General features: G+C 42.7%; 1 protein-coding gene across 1 annotated transcript; it reads right to left on the bottom strand.

The window, feature by feature from the left end:
- Window positions 1-423: 423 nt before the first annotated feature.
- On the bottom strand, window positions 424-17,383 carry LOC309362641 (haloacid dehalogenase-like hydrolase domain-containing 5). Its single transcript, XM_081898345.1, has 8 exons — window positions 17,230-17,383; window positions 9,136-9,345; window positions 8,477-8,589; window positions 7,542-7,635; window positions 6,171-6,204; window positions 4,903-5,077; window positions 3,542-3,730; window positions 424-1,991 (listed from the first exon to the last, which is right to left on the bottom strand). Exons 1-8 carry the CDS (start codon window positions 17,356-17,358, stop codon window positions 1,574-1,576), a joined length of 1,362 nt encoding a protein of 453 aa, XP_081754471.1. The 5' UTR covers window positions 17,359-17,383; the 3' UTR covers window positions 424-1,573.
- Window positions 17,384-19,762: the final 2,379 nt, after the last annotated feature.

Below are 19,762 nucleotides of genomic sequence, written 5' to 3'. Positions count from 1 at the left end.
TAGCAGAACCAAAGAGTAAGTGTTAAATACTGCATAAAATTCTGTTTGCTTGTAGTTTGAACAGCTGTTAAGACAAGCTGTTTTGCTCTACTGCCCTCTAATGGATAATGGAGGGAATACTAGCAAATTTGTCTCTTCCACTCACAAGCTCTTAAATGTTCTTCAGTCGCAGTACAGCTGGTTCACACTTAAAGCGAATCCATGGTTGGACCGTGCTTTTGGGTCATGTGTTAACCTTGCCCAGTACCTTAAAAATCTGAAACCACGGTTTGTTGTTGGCTTACAAATCTTGATTTATTTTAACTATGACATGGAGTTATGAGCAAACCCAGCACCTGTCTTTAACCATGGCCACACCTACACAGATTTTATTGAGCGACAAAGGTATACAGAAAGCACAAAGAAAGAAAGATCTGTAGGCAGTTTTAAATAGAAAATACTTTACTGGGCATGTTTTTTTTTTTTAGTTAAACACAATGCTTTATAAAACTGGTAATGTAAGAAATAAGTTATTATTTAAAACTTTACATCCATGAGATACATGGCCATTAAAGACCAGATACATGATACTTTGCAGAGGGAAGGAACCTCACTAGCATGTTCAACATCGCCACTGTGGTTTGGAGTTTCAGGTTTAAGAAAGTAGCTCAAACAGCTATTGTGCATTCTGCAGTTCAGTGCAGGAGAAACACCGTGATTAATAATAAAACTTGAGTGTATTTAAGAGTTTAATGATAAATCCAGACAGATAAGGGATAAAGCCTACCAGAAACTTTTAGCTCTTTAGAACGGGATTTGAGCAAAATATTATACCGCTCAAATCCCATTCAGCCCATTGGTGTTTGCACAAACTTATGGCTTATGCCATAATTTTAGTCAATTGAGCTTGAGCTGAAATCCAAAGAAAAGCACTGAACACAACGTTTCCCCTGAAGTGCCGATTCTATTTTCCATAAAGGAAACAGAGAAAAGAATACAATGAGTCAGTGATTTTTTTGGATGGAATTCGTAGCAAAAGAAAGCAAGATGTTATGGAGGGAAACACTATAATCCCTTAGGAATAAACATATAAATCAGGGTTGGCTAACCTATGGCTCTTCAAACATTATTGGACTACAACTCCCAACAATTCTTACCATAAGACATGCTGGCTGGGATTCATGGGAACTGGAGTACAACAGGATCTGGGAGGATAGCCACCCCTGCTTTAAACTCGGAACTGCATAGAGTTCATTACACACTATCTAAAACAGACTTGCCTTGACTGCTGAACACAGCTGATGTTCTTCCTCACTGTTCAGAGCATTAGATTTAACTCTGTGGCTAAATAGTGAAGTCAGCATGCAGAAAACAATTCATATAAAAAGCACAGTGAGTGTTGGAGGCAAAGGGATATCAGAGCACAGAAACCGAAGTTAGATATCAAAGGAAGGTGCTGTTAGAACAAGCAGGAGTGTATTAGAAGTGTTACATATAAAAATATAAACATGTTAGGAAGGATATGCCCCTAAGTGCTTCCGTTTGGTTTTTCAGGAAGAAAAAGTACACAGAATACACAATGTTAAGAAAGTCATTAAGGAGTCCTGTAATTTTCATTTGGCGCAAAGTTCTCTAGCTGGAAGATTAAGTCAACAGCAGCTTCAACATCTGGAACAATGTGGTTTGGTTCTACTAAAGCAGGATCAAACCTAAAATCCCTGTGCCCATGAAACACAGTCTCAGTTATGCACTCCCTCGTGTCAGAGGGCACCTCTGTGTGAGGGTTGTAAACTCCAGTGCAAACAAGGACAGACCTACAGCTTGTGGCAGTCGCAGATGCTAATTCACTTTCCCAAGTGTTTTCGAGTTCCTCTTCCTGAGAGACTGTGGCAGATCTTGAGCCCCCGGCAGCTTTGGCCTGGATACGTGCCTTGGAACCTCGTCTCGAGTTCTTTTCTTGAAGGTAGCGGTTGTAAAGATTAGCACCATAAATATCTGTCATTAGGTTATCCCTAGGGAGTCAAGAAAGTTACATCAGCATAAACATATTTCGGGTATATGCCCAATGCACCTGCTGATAGAGCTTGCTATTTCCATTATTACAGTACACAGACTCTCCTCTGCATACGGCAGTCTACGGGCTTTACAAGTGCACACATATAAGCTCCCTTTCTGGACATCTCACCCCTGGTCCAGCAGCTCTGTGGATCCAAAGCCCAATGAACTGTGTCTCAGAGGAGACACAGCCCACCACCCTTCTGAGTAATACCCCTCCCCACCTTCTCACTATATAGAAGGGTCTGGTGACTTCTGTTTCAGTGTATCTGAAGAAGTGTGCATGCACACGAAAGCTCATACCAAGAACTAACTTAGTTGGTCTTTAAGGTGCTACTGGAAGGAATTTTTTTTGTTGTGTCTCAGAGGGTTTCTCCTTGCCTTTGGGAAAATAAACTTCACCCTGGTTCATAGAATCTTTTGTACATCCAAACAAGTCAAGAGGAATGATGTGAAAACCAACAAATACTATAATATTAGTGAAATATGCACATGTTATATAGGTTCACACATTTTACCACATTTAAGCCATTCATACTTTTCGCACACATCCCCACACTGAACCAGTATAGCCAAGGCTGCATATATTTTACCAGATGGCAACAGAAGTCAAGAAGCTGACATCTCGGAATCTTAACATTTTAAAGGTGTCCCCCCCCCCCACAAAAAAAAGTATCACAGGAGTGAAGACTGAAAAGCATGAGCAGAATGTGAGGAAAAGAGAGGCTGACAGTGACTGAGAGCAGAGCTTCAGGGTCCTCCAGAGCTCTCTACAACAGCAGAGTTCTCCTCTGATGGGCTTCTTTCACTCCACTGCAAGCCAATATATTCTCAGTACAGAGCGGATGCAATTAGACTTCATTAACGGAAAGCAAAATGAAGCTCAAAACCACCTCAAATCTGAATAAGTATCCCAGCATAAGTGATTAACCAAAAAGGCATAACCGAAAATGATTGTGATGCAGTCCTCCCAAGGTGAAATCAGCAGGATTTGGCCCATGATCTTTCAACACCATGTGAACTAAAAGACAAGCTTATGCAGATAATTAGGATCAAGGACCACTGAACTCAGTGAGACTTTCATCTGAGAAAATATGCAGAGAAGTAGGCTGTAACTGCTTAAGCAAACAGAAGCAGGTGACTTTATTTGCTACTGACCACAGATGAAAAGATCTGAAAAGGAGGTTTCAGATTCACCAGGAGCCAGACATTGTACAACTATATAGCAGATTTTTTCACTTATTTACTGCCTGGCTAAAATTGAAAGAGGAAGGGTGGTTTTGACAATCTGCTATGTCATTGGATAAGTTTTAAACAGGTTTTCAGGGGGAGAATCACATTTATTTATTCCAGTCCCTTACCACTTTTAAACTTCGTAATAATAGCCTACCTAAAACGTTCCCCTTCTCAACTGACTGGCAAATCATGAGTTTTGGCTCATTCATTTTAACAAGTTTTATGAGTTGCTGTTTGCAACAGGAATATTTTACGATGAGAAACATCTTACCCAATGGCATAGAGGGTTTGAATAGGCTTCTTCCATTGTTTTGCAGTTGCTTGTGTCCTGATCAGGTATTCTGCATAGTGATAGGTCAGTTCACTAGGCTTTCCCATCAAAGCCTCATATTTCAGCTCTTTGCCAGTGATCTTTTTGTAAATGTTTTCCAAACAAACCATGAATGTTCCATGCCCAAACCTAAAATATACAGAAAATAAAGCTTAGACAGTGAGAATGAATGGTTAGCCAGGATAAAAACAAAATATCACATAAAAAGGGAAAGCCATTTGTCCAACTTCTATTGAGGTAGATTGTGAAGGCTGAATTAATTCCATTCCATTTTACATAAATAGGCAGGTGAGTAGCTAACACACATACACTATGCTATCCATTTTTTAAAAGCAGTATTTGTTGGTCTCTAAAACAGGGGTAGGCAACCTAAGGTCCGGGGCCAGATGCGGCCCAATTGCCTTCTCAATCTGTCCCACAGATGGTCCTGGAATCAGCATGTTTTTACATGAGTAGAATGTGTCCTTTTATTTAAAATGCACCTCTGGGTTATTTGTGGGGCATAGGAATTTGTTCATTTTTTTCCCCAAAATATAGTCCGGCCCACCACCTGGTCTGAGGGATGGTGGACCGGCCCACGGCTGAAAAAGGTTGCTGACCCCTGCTCTAAAAAATCCCAGGCAGCGCTGGGAATATCCACTAGTTGCATATATTTTGTAGTGATGGGAAACCCACCCACCCACCCATGAACATGGCAAATTAAACTATACCCCTAAATCAGAAAATAGTAGTTCAGTTAATTCCAAGCACAATTACAAATCAAAATGGGTCCTGTTCCCTATAGCATTACTGGGAATGGAGAAGCACAACCCTCCTCAAACCCCCTTCCCTGGAAACAGTAGCTGTGCTAGTGAGAAATCTCCATCTCATCCTCCCTACCCCACCCCCTGCAACCTGCAATGCTCCTATGACAGGGACCCAAGCACTGGGTGTTTGACAGGCATCATCAGGAGCGTGAAAGGGATTGTTTTTGGTTCTTAATTAGTCTTCCCACTGACAGAGAAACAGGCAGGTAAGTGCACAGGCAGATGGGATGGGAGAAGTTCTCCTCTGGCTCAGATTTTAATCCAAACTGAGGTATTTCCAAAAGTCATAATGCTTGCCTCATAAGTAAGTTGAGCATTATGGATCAGTGAGGCCCGCTCTTCGAATCAAGGAATTATGAATGTTTGTGACATTGATGATACATTTTCGGTGTTGTATGCTGATAAGCTTGGTGAACTCTTCAGATACCAAGAGTTCTCCCTTGCTGTTTGTACATATCTTGAAAAATCTGCCAGCACTCACTGCCCTTGCCCTACCTTGGAGACTGGGCTTCAGCCATCCACATTAGATCCATGTTGCAAGCCAGTACAGGAATATGTGGGTGAGTTGCCTGAGCATATGGATTCCCAGGATAGCCACTTGTCAAAAGAACATCTATGATCAACTGCAGGTTCGTTTCCCATCTCACTGGCTCACCAAATAGAACAATTGCTGCAAGGCAATCAACAGGGACACAAATTAGGTACACAAGTCTACACAGCTACCACAGTGTAACAATTCTGTCCTTGTTACGCTCCATGAGATGGTACAAAGCCCAAAATAAATAGAGCAGAATTCCACTGAGTAGTAACTTATTTGCAGCTATATTGTCTTCGATCAACTTTCGTCTTCAGAAATCATGAAAAACTCCAGGGTCCATTGTTACCTTCATTCCATTCTTTCACTAATGCTTGATCAGTGTCTGTCTGAAGTGGACTGCTTCTACACACACGGTTTCAACATACAGGATTTTCTCCACAAAGATGGCAACCCTGTATGAGCATGGAATCTGCCCCCTTCAGATTGACACCAAACACATATTTCCTGGAGATACGGCTGACAGGTGTGTCAATTATCAATGTGTCAGGGCTAGAACTGGGCATTCCCACAAGCCCATCTATGTGTTGGGTACCCACATGTACTGAATGCCTGAACAGGGCTAGACTATTGTACAAAGGTGCAGCAAGAATTTACATCTTTGATGTAAAGTAAACACACCCCTAGCTAAGATTTTGTCAATCGCTTCAGAATGCCACATGGCAAGTGCTGCATAAATGAAATTAATAATGGCAATGGTAATTTCTGTAGTATGGAATATGGTTTTGGAAGATTTGTTTACGTATGTAGGTTGTTTTATACAGCAGTTTTTAGTAACCGTCTTTTTTTCTGGCCAGGGAGTGGGTGGGTGTTTAGTAAGCTAATGCCTAGTCAAGTAGTGACACAACCAGCACAGGTCATAGGGTCTACCTAATTGCTTTCAGGTTCTAATTTGGAATAGGGATTGTAAAGCTAAGACTTAGATAGCACTGACAGCATCATGGCTTAGCCTAGAATGGCAGTGTTACAAGAGAACTTACTGAAAGGAGACAAATAGGTAAGTTAGTGTTAAAGAGCAAGGGAATATAAACTCTACGTGCCAAGTGCTGTGCGCCTACCAGTCAGGTTCATCACAACCGGCCCCAGAGGCCATCAAAGTAGTATGTTTTTTGAAAGCCACTATGCATTCTACTTCACTTAGAAATCATGGGCTGCAGGACATACTGACCCTCAATCTTGGGAAGTTCCACTTCAGGCAGATGCTGCAAAGGGGAAAAAAAACAAGCTATCATTACTAAGAACAGCATCCTGGGGTTTTTCTTTGACTCTGACAGGCACACAAGTCCTGTTCAGATGTAATTCTTCGCATGCCCACTTACATTTCTAAGAAATAAACGTATACCTATTATAGCAACAAGGAACTGGAACGGCACCTCTGTTGTTGAAAAGTGCTTGCTGCTGGTTGTTGCTTTGGTTTCCATAGCAGCTGAAACAATTGCTTGAGCCCCTTCACCCACTAACGCAAACCCCTGCTATGTGTTTTAGGGGGGCAAAATTGCCTCACAACGAATACTTCACTCCTCTGGGTCTAGTGCAGCATTGCCTTGCATGCTCAGGACGTTTGCATATTACCATTGCGCCCAAATGGATTTTACTCTTTGCACAATACTCAGCAACACAATATCCTAAGTGTAAGGATGAGATAGCACTGGGGTGTGGGAAGATGCCGTTGTGCATTTCATTCTTTTCTCTATTTAAAAAAAACATTTTAATAACAATCAAAGTCATTTTGTTGTCAACAGAAACAAAAATCCTGCACTCCCTTCACAGTTAAAATTCACAATTTTCATGATGGGATTCAAGCATACAACAGACACTTTTCATCTGATTATTCCTTGCAGGCTTGTGATACCATCCTCCAAACAGGCCAGACAAATTAACTTCTTATAGAAACCCCATGAAATTTGATCATCCTCTTCCATTTCCTTTCCTTCCTCCAAAACGAACTTAGATGTCTGTGAATGCTCACTCCAGCATAAGAAAGGACACACACCTAAGAAAGAGTGACCTAAAAAAAGTTTCACAAGGTAATGCAGCTACACATGACTACTTTCCACAAAGGAAAGTACAGGTAATTAAAGGGCTGGTCAGTGTCCCAGCCCCTTCCTCCTGAACTAGTCTGGTTCAGTCCAACCCTCCTGTCCTCTTCAACCTGACACGATACTTGGGCAACGCTTTCATTAGTTCTTGGAAACATTTCCTCATGTTTCTCCTCTGCTCTTTTCATTGCAGCCTAATCTATTGTGAGATCAGTCAATATTGGGTAACCTTCAGAACAAACTGTACAACCTTTTAAATGCTGTGGACAATATACAGGCAATTAAATTTGTCTTTCATTTGTCTATATAGCAACTGCTTTGAAATAGATTTTGTGGAGTTAAGCTAGTAGAACATCCTAAATTTATGAGCACATGAACAGCGGTCAGAGAGACTTCAAGGGCCAAACCAGGCTGATAGGTAGAACATTTTTGTTAAGGACAATACAAAGCTCTCAAATCAATTATTAAGAGACATGATTTGTAGTAAACAATATACTTACTGAAACTTTAGGTCTTCTGTCATGGTCAACCATGTCCAATAAGGGAAAGTTTTCTCGCAGCCTGTCGATTGTAATAGGCTGACAAAATCCAACACTAGCAATGTATTTGGTTATGGATAACAATACAATTTTATTGCAACATTTTCCTGGAATGTACATTTCTGCTTTATGAAACAAGCAATAAATTTGATTTGGCAGTAACTTCTTTTTTTCCAAGCCACACAACCAAGAATTACTACTACTACTACTACTACTACTACTACTACTTTAGGATTCACTCCTGCTGTATTCATTCCCTGCAGCCAAGACAAGAACCCACAATGGCTTCAGAACAAGCTTGCAGTCTCCCTTTCACACAAACACACAGCATAACCACAACAGTGACTGGAAAGCTGTTAGTGGCAGCCTCTCTGTGTAAGCCAGATACTGCCTGCTCAAAGAGAGCAAGAAACCGAGGCAGCAACCAGGAACTGGAAAGGTTAATATAGAAAATAGGAAATGTTTCCTCTTCTTTGCCTGCCCCTCATTTCCCTTGCTGCGTTTTATATTTCAAGACCACACTTAAGAACTGACTGATTTCATCAGAGTTCATGGACAGCATAAACTACAAGATGCACCTATTAATCACTGTACGAAAAAACCAAAAACCAAAAGCTTTTTCCATATACAGTGGTACCTCTGGTTACGTACTTAATTTGTTCTGGAGGTCCGTTCTTAACCTGAAACTGTTCTTAACCTGAAGCACCACTTTAGCTAATGGGGCCTCCCACTGCTGCCACCGCGCAATTTCTGTTCTCATCCTGAAGCAAAGTTCTTAACCCGAGATACTAATTCTGGGTTAGCGGAGTCTGTAACCTGAAGCATATGTAACTTGAAGCATATGTAACCCAAGGTACCACTGTAACGTGGAATAAGCTACATCTTCCAAAGGATACTGCTTAGCAATATCAAGAAGAGGCCCTTGTCCAGACACAAGAACACATTTGTCATGGTAACGTCTGAACATTCGCAAAGGACTGTGGGACATCATGACTTGGTCTTGGGAAATCTGTGAGAGAAAGAATGGGAGATCAGTTCCTTAATTAATATGTTCTCTTTTACCTTGGACATCTTTGCTCATGAAAATAGTACTGAAAAATTAATTCAGATCAGATTTCTGTTTTCATGGCACACAATCAGTGCTTAAAATAGTTCTTGCCTCAGTCTCTCTCCACACCCAGCATCTGATTCTTGTTTCAGAGGTAAGGTTTAAATTAAACCATATACAAATTCTGAAGCAAAACAATAATGAGAAATCAGCTTACAATTCATGAGGTTAATGTTACTTGGATAGAAGTACACACAATTTGCCCTGTAAAACATGAAGCTGATAAGCATTTTAATCCCCTAAGAGAACCCCTTGAAATTTTTTGGAACATATTGCATCTATTTTAAAAGACACCTGTAAGATTTGGAACTGAGATTTAAAGTTGTCTTTATGAAGACAAGAACTACTGAACTAAGTAGACTATTTATAAAACAGATATATTCCTTCATTATTCATGTGATTTTAAAAAAACCACACACACATACAAAAGGCGTTAAAATTACTCACTGGCACTCCAAGAATATGAGACAACTGGTCTGCTTTCTTCTGACGAAGGCAGTTTCCTGCATTTGTGACAAATACTACAGGAACCGAAAACTCTCCCTGAGAATTAAGTAGTTTTTGAAAGGCTTTTCTCGCGCCTGGAATTGGTGTCTTTCCTCGTACCAATACTCCATCAATGTCAAACAGAAAGCCAAAGGTAGGTTGTATGTTGAGCTGAAATAAAAGAAAGCTTGCATTCATGATACAGTCATACCTCAGGTTACAGACGCTTCACGTTGTGCGTTTTCAGGATACGGACGCGCCGAAACCCGGAAGTACCAGAACAGGTTACTTCCGGGTTTCGGCACTTGCGCATAAACACTAAATCGCACTTTGCACATGCGCAGAAGCACTGGATCGCAACCCGCGCATGCGCGGCGCTGCAGGTTGCAGATGCTGCGGGTTGCAGACGTGCCTCCTGCACGGATCACATTCGCAACCCGAGCGCCCACTGTACTATTTATTTGTTTGTTATATATCTCCTGCCTTTCCTCCATGTGTGGTTCTCCCTACCACCACCACCGTAAATCCCACATTGGTGTAACTTCTAAGGTTTAGCAATAACATTCTTTGGCCATGAAAAGCCATTTTGTTAGACAACATTTTAAGACATGTTTGAAGAATGAAACGGATGCGTATCAGATAAAGAACAATTAAGCTGTGGTTAATGCCAGAGGCCAAATGCTATATGTGCTATAAATATTTCCAGTTAAATTAATTATGTGATCTGCTTCATCTCAACCTATACTCAAATAATATATTATTCCTTCTATGCCAGTTAGAAAGGGCACAGTTGGCAAGAAATTAACAACAAGAACAAAATATTTATTTAGGTCAGTCAGCAAATCTCCCACTAATGGCTTACAGTAGGCATCCCCAACCTTTGGCCCTCAGCTGTTTTGGCCTACAACTCCCATGATCCTTAGCTAACAGGACCAGTGGTCAGGGATGATGGGAATTGTAGCCCAAAACATCTGGAGGGCTGAAGGTTGGGGAAGCCTGGCTTACAGGACTAAGGAAGCACCAAACAAACACCACGATGTTACTAAAGTCAAGCAGGATGTGGACTTGCACAAGTTTAAAAAGCAGCTCCAGAGTCGGTGTTGGGAAGACTGCTCCTTGGAAATGGATAACACGTAATTACGTGTGCTGCTTGCATATTCTCACATGCATAAAGGAAATGACCAGCTCGGTGATATTGCCCCTCTTTGGGGTTTCCTTGCAAAAATATACTTTTGTTTTCCTAGGATAGTGAGAAATGCTCTCCCTCTATAAAAAATGTATTGGCCCCATCTTTAAAATCAACCTTTTCCCATTTTTAAGGGGGTGAGTGTGCAGTTGCTTACAAAGCCAAAACAGCATCACCCACCAACAAGAGGTGCAGATATGGGGGGGATCCTGAGATTTCCACAGGTATAAAGATTATTTTAAAAAGTAAAAAAAAGGCTAAAAAGCCCAAAACACAGGAGAATTTATTCTGTGTGCTTGTGAGTAGATTGGAGGGGGGGAGGAGAGATGATTCGGCTGCTATGCGAAAGGAAGAGTGTTATATTATTGAGACTAAAGGAGAATCAAAAGGCACTGGCAGAAGAAGGTGGGTGTGCTGGGGGTGCAGCGCCCCAGGTGTCATACCGGGGGGTGACATTTAGTGTGCCGCCCACCCATGACTCGCACTCCCACGCCTGCCGTGAGCAAAGTGGAGCAAGCCGTCGGGGGAAGTGGGAGCTGCTGTGTCGTTTTGCCGCTTTGCTCACAGTAGGAGTGGGAGTCTGAGTCACAGGCAGGCGGCGCACTGAATGTCACCCCCCCCCTTGCACCAGTGGCAAAGCAGCTCCCCTCTTCCCCCGGTGGCTCGCGGTAGGCGTGGGAGTCGCAGGAGGGCAACTTCCATGCCCCGTCCCCCTGGGAGCGCGCCTGCCCTGGGCAGCGCAGGCATATACTCCGCCACTGTCAAAAGGTTAAATTTTGACTCTCTATTTCTTCCATATGGTCAAATCTGATTCTAGCAAATGTCTTATCATGTCTTGTTGTCCATTTTCTAATAAGGGAGTGAAAGCATAAAGTCTTGGAACAGTTTTTAATGAGATTCTAGGCTGGATTAACTTCTACTGGGAATATAGTCAGCAAGCAACACAATCTGCAGATCTTACGGATTTAGTCTCTCTTTCCTCAGAATAGTGTAATCAAAATGGAAAGAAAATTAAGTTTAACTTTTCTGGCAACATAAGCCGATTTTCCTCTGTCACGAAAAGCTTAGAGGGAGAATCACTACATTTCAACTAGAATAGACTAGTACAAACACAGTGTACACATTAAAACTTTATTTAAAACATCTGATCACGGAAGTATTCAAATTAAAATCTGCTTATTTTTAAAGGTGATACTTTCCCTGACAACAAGGTACAGACATTTTTCAAATATACCAACAGATATTAGCTTGTAGTTGTGCAGAACCAACTGCCGCTAGAAAAAAATATTTTTTTAAAATTTAAAAATTGTCCAGTAGCACCTTAGAGACCAACTAAGTTTGTTCTTGGTGTATGCTTTCGTGAAGAAGTGTGCGTGCACACGAAAGCTTATACTAAAAACGAACTTAGTTGGTCTCTAAGGTGCTACTGGGACAATTTTTTTTTATTTTTTAAAATATATTTTGACTGCGTCAGACCAACATGGCTACCTACCTGAATCTGCCGCTAGATTACCATCTGTTCATGCAAAGGTTTCAATGCTTCATCAATAGCTCTGAGTTTGTCACAATATTCTCAAAAATATTTTGTCCCTGTCTGACATTACAACATCAAGCTATGGAAGGTGGAAGCATTCACAGTTGTAAACACTGCTGTGTCCTTACTGCAATCTGCCACTCACAGCAACAAAGGAAACTCCTCCAGGATCTGTCTACTCCATCCCTTTTCAAGTTTAATGTCACAGTGCTTGTGGCTGTGCCACACAGATGCACAAAGGAGACAAGGGTTCAGTTCACAAGGGTGGCTGAATTTAAGTAGCTGTGGGGTTTTTTTAAGTAACATTTGAATTTATAAGAGTGTTTCAATGGTTACCCAACCACCCTCAAGGAAGGTAAACACAGTGGTACCTCGGGTTACATACGCTTCAGGTTACAGACTCCGCTAACCCAGAAATAGTACCTCGGGTTAAGAACTTTGCTTCAGGATGAGAATAGAAATCGTGCTCCGGCAGCACGGCAACAGCAGGAGGCCCCCTTAGCTAAAGTGGTGCTTCAGGTTAAGAACAGTTTCAGGTTAAGAACAGACCTCCGAAACGAATTAAGTACTTAACCCAAGGTACCACTGTACTACAAATGTAAACAAATAAAACTGATGCCTGATATGAATAGTCGTCATTTGATTGAAATACCTTATTGCTTTCAATAAAAATAGGAGTTGAAAGAATCCCAAGAAGTGTGAGTACATTATGCCTTTCTTGTTGGGAGTCTATGACCCACTGATGTGTCTCCTTTGCAATTCATGATACAGGCTTATATGAAATAAGGTAGGACCCTACCATATCGCCCAACATCTATCACAAATTTCACATATGAAACATCTCAACACACCATCAATCTACACACTTTATATTTCTTAAGTTTCTTGTTTACAGGCGGCAACCATTTTAGGCACGTCCAATTGACGCGTGGTCACCGGCATGTGGGTCCTTTTGGACCCAGAAGGCGGCAGAATGGTGGTGGAAACAGGTGTGGGGCAGGGCGGTGGAAGACTCTGCTAACACACGCAGGAGCCAGAAACAGAGCCCCCGCATGAAATTGTTGCTGCCTGTAATTCTTTAGATCTGAACTCCAACTTCACACAAATTAGCATTCAGATTGCTTATTTATTTGAACTCTTTATATGCTCCCTTCATAATATTTATTCCATATTGATTTATACTGTACTTTTTTTTATCCCAGGGCAGTTTACAGTTACACTTTTTCAGTTTCTGGGATCATGAAGATGGTTGCCGGCGCAGTGTGCAATGTTTAATTCACAACCACATACCCTGTATATACGTAAAAGGTAAAGGACCCCTGGACGGTTAAGTCCAGTCAAAGGTGACTATGGGGTGTGGCGCTCATCTCGCTTTTCAGGCCAAGGGAGCTGGTGTTTGCCCACAGACAGTTTTCCAGGTCATGTGGCCAGCAGGACTAAACCACTTTTGGCACAACGGAACACCGTGATGGAAACCAGAGCACACAGAAACACCATTTACCTTCCCACCACAACTGTACCTATTTATCTACTTGCACTGGTGTGCTTTCGAACTTCTAGGTTGGCAGAAACCGGGACAGAGCAATGGTAGCTCACTCCGTCGTGGGGATTCGAACTGCCGACCTTCCAATCACCAAACCCAAGAGGCTCAGTGGTTTAGACCACAGTGCCACCCGCTCCCTCCTTACCTTTTACCCTGCATATACAGCCATGCAGCGGTATTCAGGAACCATCCCACAATACTGTACATGTAGAATGGTGAGGCTAATTTGGGGTCAGAGTCTGAGTGAGAACTAGTTAACCTAAACAAAGAATCCTTTCTCAAACTTATTTACTCACACAACACATCTCAACCTCATATAGCCAGCCATCATGCTTCAACTTCCTATTGCCAAGAAAAAAAGAAATAACTGCTGCTGCTGCACTGTGTGCATTTGCTATAATGTTGATTTATGTTAAATAAACTTTTTAATTGTTGATTTTTTCAGTGTTATGTTGTAGGGATATTATACTTCTTATAATGTATCATACTTTTGCATTTACACTGTTTTTATGTGAACTGCTTTGAACAAAGATTTATTTGTAGGAAATGCAGTATATAAATAATATGGCCATCAGTTCTTGCAAGGTATACAAGAGAGACAGGGAACCTATGGTCCTCCAGACATTGTTGGCAACCAAGCCCATTCAAGCTGGGCATTTAAACCAGCGCTATTCCAGAGCCTTTGCAAATCCCAGGAGCCTGCAGTTCAAATGCCCAGCTTGCATAACAAAACTAAAGCAATCACTGCAGGTGCAAACATATCCCAAATTTGCTTTTCTCTTCAGGATTACTCCATGCATATGTAAATAAAACTGAAACAAGCTAAGGGAATGTTTATTAAAAGATTAACCTGTTGCATAAGCAAGCCTCTTCAGCTTCTGGGGGGTTGCTTTGACATTAATGTTAGTCTGTGATTCTGTGCTATACTCTAGATAAACAGCATGACAGGGAAAATAGCTGTTCTTGGTGATGGAAAAGGCAGCACATACTCAAATACCATTATTTTGTTTTATTTACACTGGAATCACTTTATTTTTTAAAGCATTTATTTATCATCTTTTTTTTTTATAAAAAAGGAGATAAGTTCCTTTTAAAAAACACCTGAATGTAATGCAAACATATTAAAGCTTTCACTCGTGTCCTCTCAAATCCAAGACCAGGACCCTCCAGCAACCATTGGGTGTTAAAAGCCTGCTGTTCTATGTAAAATAAACAAATTAAAGGAAACAGTGTATGACTACTGAGGTCAAGCATTATTAGAATGACATATCTAGGTCATGTATTCTAATGTTGTATCTAGACTGTCAACCAAGCAGCATGGGCACTTAATTTCCTTGTCATGCATTTGACAAGGAAACCCCATTGGGAAATGACTGTAGCTTAGTGGCACAGCATGTGCTTTGCATGCCGAGGTCCCACATTCAGCCCCATTGCATGTCCACATAGGACTGGAAGAGACTCCTGCCTGAAAATATGGAAAGCTCCTGCAGGTCAGTGGGTAGTCAAAACTAGGTGGGTGATCTCTTAGCCATTCTATTGACAGCTGCCCATATGGAGATAGTCAGATGTTGGGAAACTGGCACTGAGCTGAACATGGATTCTTGGTATACCAGAGTAAGGTCAATAACATTGGCTGAGAAACATACAGCCCTGTGACTGTTTATTCAGAAGTTAAATACTATGTAGCTACTAAGCAAGTGTTCTACATACTTATTTTTTAAGGATGTGGTCATGCTCAGCGTCCTTAAGTAGAGGGCAGGCCGCACCAACCACAAATTCTTAATTTCCCATTTGTTCTGCAAAGCAAAAGTGCTCCATGACCAAAGATTCTGGATTATGCTTCTGCGCAGCAAGAAGACTGTGTTTTAACTGCCAAGAGTTACATATTAATTGCTATGGCAACCTATTAGTATATATACTCATACAGAAAATCTACCAATAAGACAGGAATTGGAACCAGCCCTTTTTCTACCATGTCACTTTCTCATTCCAGAATTGAGAAGTACTAACAAGAAAAAGGAGGGACGCGGGTGGCGCTGTGGATTAAACCACAGAGCCTAGGGCTTGCCGATCAGAAGGTCAGCGGTTCAAATCCCCGCGACAGGGTGAGGTCCCATTGCTCAGTCCCTGCTCCTGCCAACCTAGCAGTTCGAAAGCACGTCAAGTGCAAGTAGATAAATAGGTACCGCTCTGGCGGGAAGGTAAACGGCGTTTCCGTGCGCTGCTCTGGTTCGCCAGAAGCGGCTTAGTCATGCTGGCCACATGACCCGGAAGCTGTACGCTGGCTCCCTCGGCCAATAAAGCAAGATGAACACCACAACCCCAGAGTCGGTCACGACTGGACCTAATGGTCAGGGGTCCCTTTACCTTTAACAAGAAAAAGAACATGTTCCAGGGGGTGACTCCTCATTCCTTCACATGGTTAAGATCAGTCTTGACACCACAGGTGAAGAGAAGAGTAATTTTTAAAAAGCCAGAAAAGGGGGGAAAGCAGGCTGGTATGCACCATTAGGCAACTACGAAGGCCCTAGCACATTGTGAGAACTCACCACTGCACAGCAGCGATTACCAAATGGCAGTGATTGCTTCTCAGCAGGCAGGCAAGCAAGCAATGTTGAAGATGACCAGCAAGCAATGTTGAAGATGACCAGGACAGCCTCCATTCACCAACTGAGATCTAAGCAGCACAGGGGGATTCAAACCCAGCCACTGCCTGCCCAAAGATTGTGTAGAGTTGGCAGATGGCTTTGTACTTGTCCCTGATGCTAAGCCAGGTGAGCAAGTAGCAGAGGTGGGTTCAAGGACCCGACCACACACTTTCTGCTCCCCCATCTGCTCCTCTGGCTGCTGCCCATGCTTGTTTGAGAGACCAAACACAGAAGCACAGAAGACTTCTGTTGAATCTGCCTCCCCTAGAAGGAAGATTTGCATCCCCAGTGTGCAGCAGCAGCAGCAGCAGCAGCCCATCCTCAAGGATGGACATTGTCTTATATGAAAAAAAGGAAACAGAAGTGATGCTGGTGATGGGGGTGGGGAGTTGAAAAGAGAGGTCCTAGTGGTGCAGCAATAAAGCTGTCATCACATTTGCAAAGCTAAGTAAGGTTAAGTATGGTTTCAAACTGGATGGCGAATGGGCGTTTTGAGATTCCAGCGTTGCAGGGGGTTGGACTAGATGACCCCAGGGTCCCTCCCAACTCTGTGATTCTATGAAGAAAGAAAGAAAGAAAGAAAGAAAGAAAGAAAGAAAGAAAGAAAGAAAGAAAGGGAGACAGGAAGGGGAAAGAGGCAAAAAGAAGAGGCAGGTACCTTGAAAAGAATGAACGCTTAATAAAATGTCCTGCCCCACAACAACAAAAATTTCCAGCCCGTTAATTCACATAAAAGGTGAATCAGTGGCCAATCAGCATTCCCAAGGAACTTACGAAAGAGGAGGAGGAGGAGGAGGTGGAGAGGGAGCAGACTAAGAGCACAAAACAAACAAAGCAGCAGCTCAAGTTAAAAGTTAATACAGCACTAAGCTAAGACCGTGAAGCCTCAAAGGAAGGAAACAAGACCCCTTTCCTCTTCCCCCTTCTCGGTTCCATCCCCCTCCCTCATCAGCTTCTTTCGTTTTTCTTTCCTTTTTGTTTAAGAAAAATGAAACAATCCAACCCCTCCATCAACGGCTCAAAAAAGAAGCTCGGAGAGAGAGGGAGGCCGCCCCATCCCATGCCCGCTGCCCGAAACACAGGAGCAGCCCGGGAAACAGACCCAGCCCTGCGCCCCCGACCCCCACTCAGTGCAGCGAGCTACCTGCGAGCCCGCCTCGCTCTTCCCCGGGGCGGCAGGAGCAGCCGAGGCGGCGCTGCAAAGCCTTCTCAGCCCCGGAGGTGGCAGAGGCCGGCGGAGGAGGAGCGGCGGCAGCAGCAGCATTCCCCTCATGGCGGAGACGGAGCTCCCAGCCCGGCGGCGGCGGCCCCTCCGTCGGGTCTCGCTCCTGCCAGTGTCCAGTCGGGCGCCGGCGCCGCGCCGGGCAGCAGCGACAGCCGACACCGGCTTCGCCTCATTCCCCGCAGGCTCCTCCTTCTGCCTACGCTGCAGCCCCGCGGGGTGGAGCCTGTCCGACTTGCCCCGCGGAGCTTCCTCGCCGCCTCCGCGTTTCGCCAGCCAGGCCGCGTCTGCTTCAGCGCCGCCCTCCCTTGGCAGAAGTTCCAAGTGTAAAGCAGTGTTTTCTCTCCCCGCCCCCCCAGTCCGCGTTTCTTCCTATTTATTTATTACCTTTCTATACATTTTTCTTCCCAGAATTTGATGATAAGAGAGATTAAGAGAAACAAACTTTGTAGGAGAATTTCTTTATTGTATTTAAATAAGTGGTTACAGAATCGGAAATAAGATGATAATTTGCTTGACAAAAACTTATTAATGATGCAAGTGGGAGCGGGAGACGTGAGGAAGTCTAAGGATGTTATGAAATTTTGTAAAAACAAAGCAACACTGTTTATTATTATTGTATTTCTTTTCTAAAAACCCCAATAAAAATCTATTAAAAATATATATATATACATTTTTCTTCCAAGGAGCTCAAGGTGGTGTTCCATAGCTCCTCCCAACAACCCTGTGATGTAGGTAAGGCTAAGAGATGGTGAGCGGCCCAAGGTCACTCTTCATGACTCAGTGGGGATCCAAATTCTGGTCTCCCCTAGGTCAGTCTAACGCTCTAACCATTAGGTCATGCTGGCTCTTTTCTCCCTTTTTGTTTGCTGCAGTGGGTTATATGGATTATGCCTGGTTACTTATCCTCTGCCTCCAGCTCCGCACACTAATGCACACTGTTGACACAAAGGAGTAGGAAGGCAGAAATGGGAGTAATGGCAACGTGCAGCAGCAAGGCAAGGACCTCCCTGGTCCAACACCATGCAAATCTACATTTCAAGCCCGATCTTATGTATGTACAGTATACCAGGAATCATCAACGTATTCAGGCCCAGGGCCCACATTTAATCCAAACACGCATTTGGGGGCCCTTTTCTTAATCCTTTCCTTTATATCTGCAAGGTGGTAGTCCTCCTGTTGCAATCAACCTTGGATCCGGGCCCCACCACTTGAAGACCAGTGATGTATTTCTTTTAAAAAAACAAAAACCCAGTGTTCAATAACAATTTGCTTCCAGGCAGGTGTATAAAGATTATAGCCTTGCAGTAATCCTATAGGATTATAGAATACATTACTCCTCTACACCCACACAACTGTTTTCTAAACTTCTGGTATTTCCAAGGATTTTTAGAGTCATTTTTTAATTTTATTTACTATAATGTTGCGAACAAGCACAAGTTGCCCGAATGAAAAGGGACCGGTGGCATAGCTTCCATACCAAACTGGTACAGTGGTACCTCGGGTTAAGTACTTAATTTGTTCCGGAGGTCCTTTCTTAACCTGAACTGTTCCTAACCTGAAGCACCACTTTAGCTAATGGGCCTCCCACTCCTGCCGCGCTGCCGGAGCATGATTTCTTTTCTCATTCTGAAGCAAATTTCTTAACCCAAGGTACTATTTCTGGGTTAGCGGAGTCTGAAACCTGAAGCGTCTGTAACCTGAAGCGTATGTAACTCGAGGTATCACTGTACTTGTAACAAATCAAACACTGTGCCCAAGGGACTGAAGCAGCATAAGGAAACTATTAATGTGTAGGACTAATGTTAAATTCATTACAACCAAGAATAGGATAAATGCATGTAGGATAACTACATGTAGAAAACAGAGAGACTTCACTACTAAAAGTTATGGTGCATTATAGCAGTGACTAAGATGTTTGGGACGCCACTCATTCATTCCATTTCAAATGCTACTTTTCTTGCTGTATGCTTTGTGTTTTGGAATGAAGCTGTACTAAACAATCCCCCTGAGCAAGTTTGATGATTTCTAGATCACAAGCCTATAGAGCAAACTGAAGACATTGGAATTAAGAGTTCTGAAAATAACACTGGGGATTCATCTTATACAAATGGTCTTCTAGGTGCTGGTAGCTGCCAAATCACTAGAATCCATGCTTTTCCTTGGTTGACTTTTCCTAATATAAATCTTGTTCAACTCCCTTTCACAGCCACAATAAGCACACAAAGGACACATGAGTACTAGTGGCCACACTAGCTTACATAATTTTTTGGTTTGTAAAAGCTATTTTAGGAAAGTAGGTCATGATAAATCCCATGCTTTACCTGTGAACTGGACTAATACAAGACACACACACAGTGACTGCACTGTAATATTCCTTTGGGAAAATGGCCCATAAAATGTGTACCGGCTTCACCTGCAATATTACATCTTTCAAATGGGTTCCATGCACATA

The sequence above is a fragment of the Podarcis melisellensis genome (genome assembly GCF_964234715.1).
Source record: "Podarcis melisellensis genome assembly, chromosome: 2".
In the NCBI taxonomy this organism is placed as follows: Eukaryota; Metazoa; Chordata; class Lepidosauria; order Squamata; family Lacertidae; genus Podarcis; species Podarcis melisellensis.
The sequence above is the reverse complement of the archived record's forward strand: the minus strand, read 5'-3'. Positions and strand labels throughout refer to the sequence as shown.

What these genes read in the sequence shown, in the direction of transcription:
- LOC309362641 (XM_081898345.1), bottom strand. Translation starts at nt 17,358, where the DNA reads ATGAGGGGAATGCTGCTGCTGCCGCCGCTCCTCCTCCGCCGGCCTCTG. An exon ending in GCTGAAGCCCAGTCTCCAAG is followed by an intron (nt 3,731 to 4,902) that starts GTAGGGCAAGGG and finishes TGTATATTTTAG; the next exon opens with GTTTGGGCATGGAACATTCA. An exon ending in CAAACCCTCTATGCCATTGG is followed by an intron (nt 1,992 to 3,541) that starts GTAAGATGTTTC and finishes TTGACTCCCTAG; the next exon opens with GGATAACCTAATGACAGATA.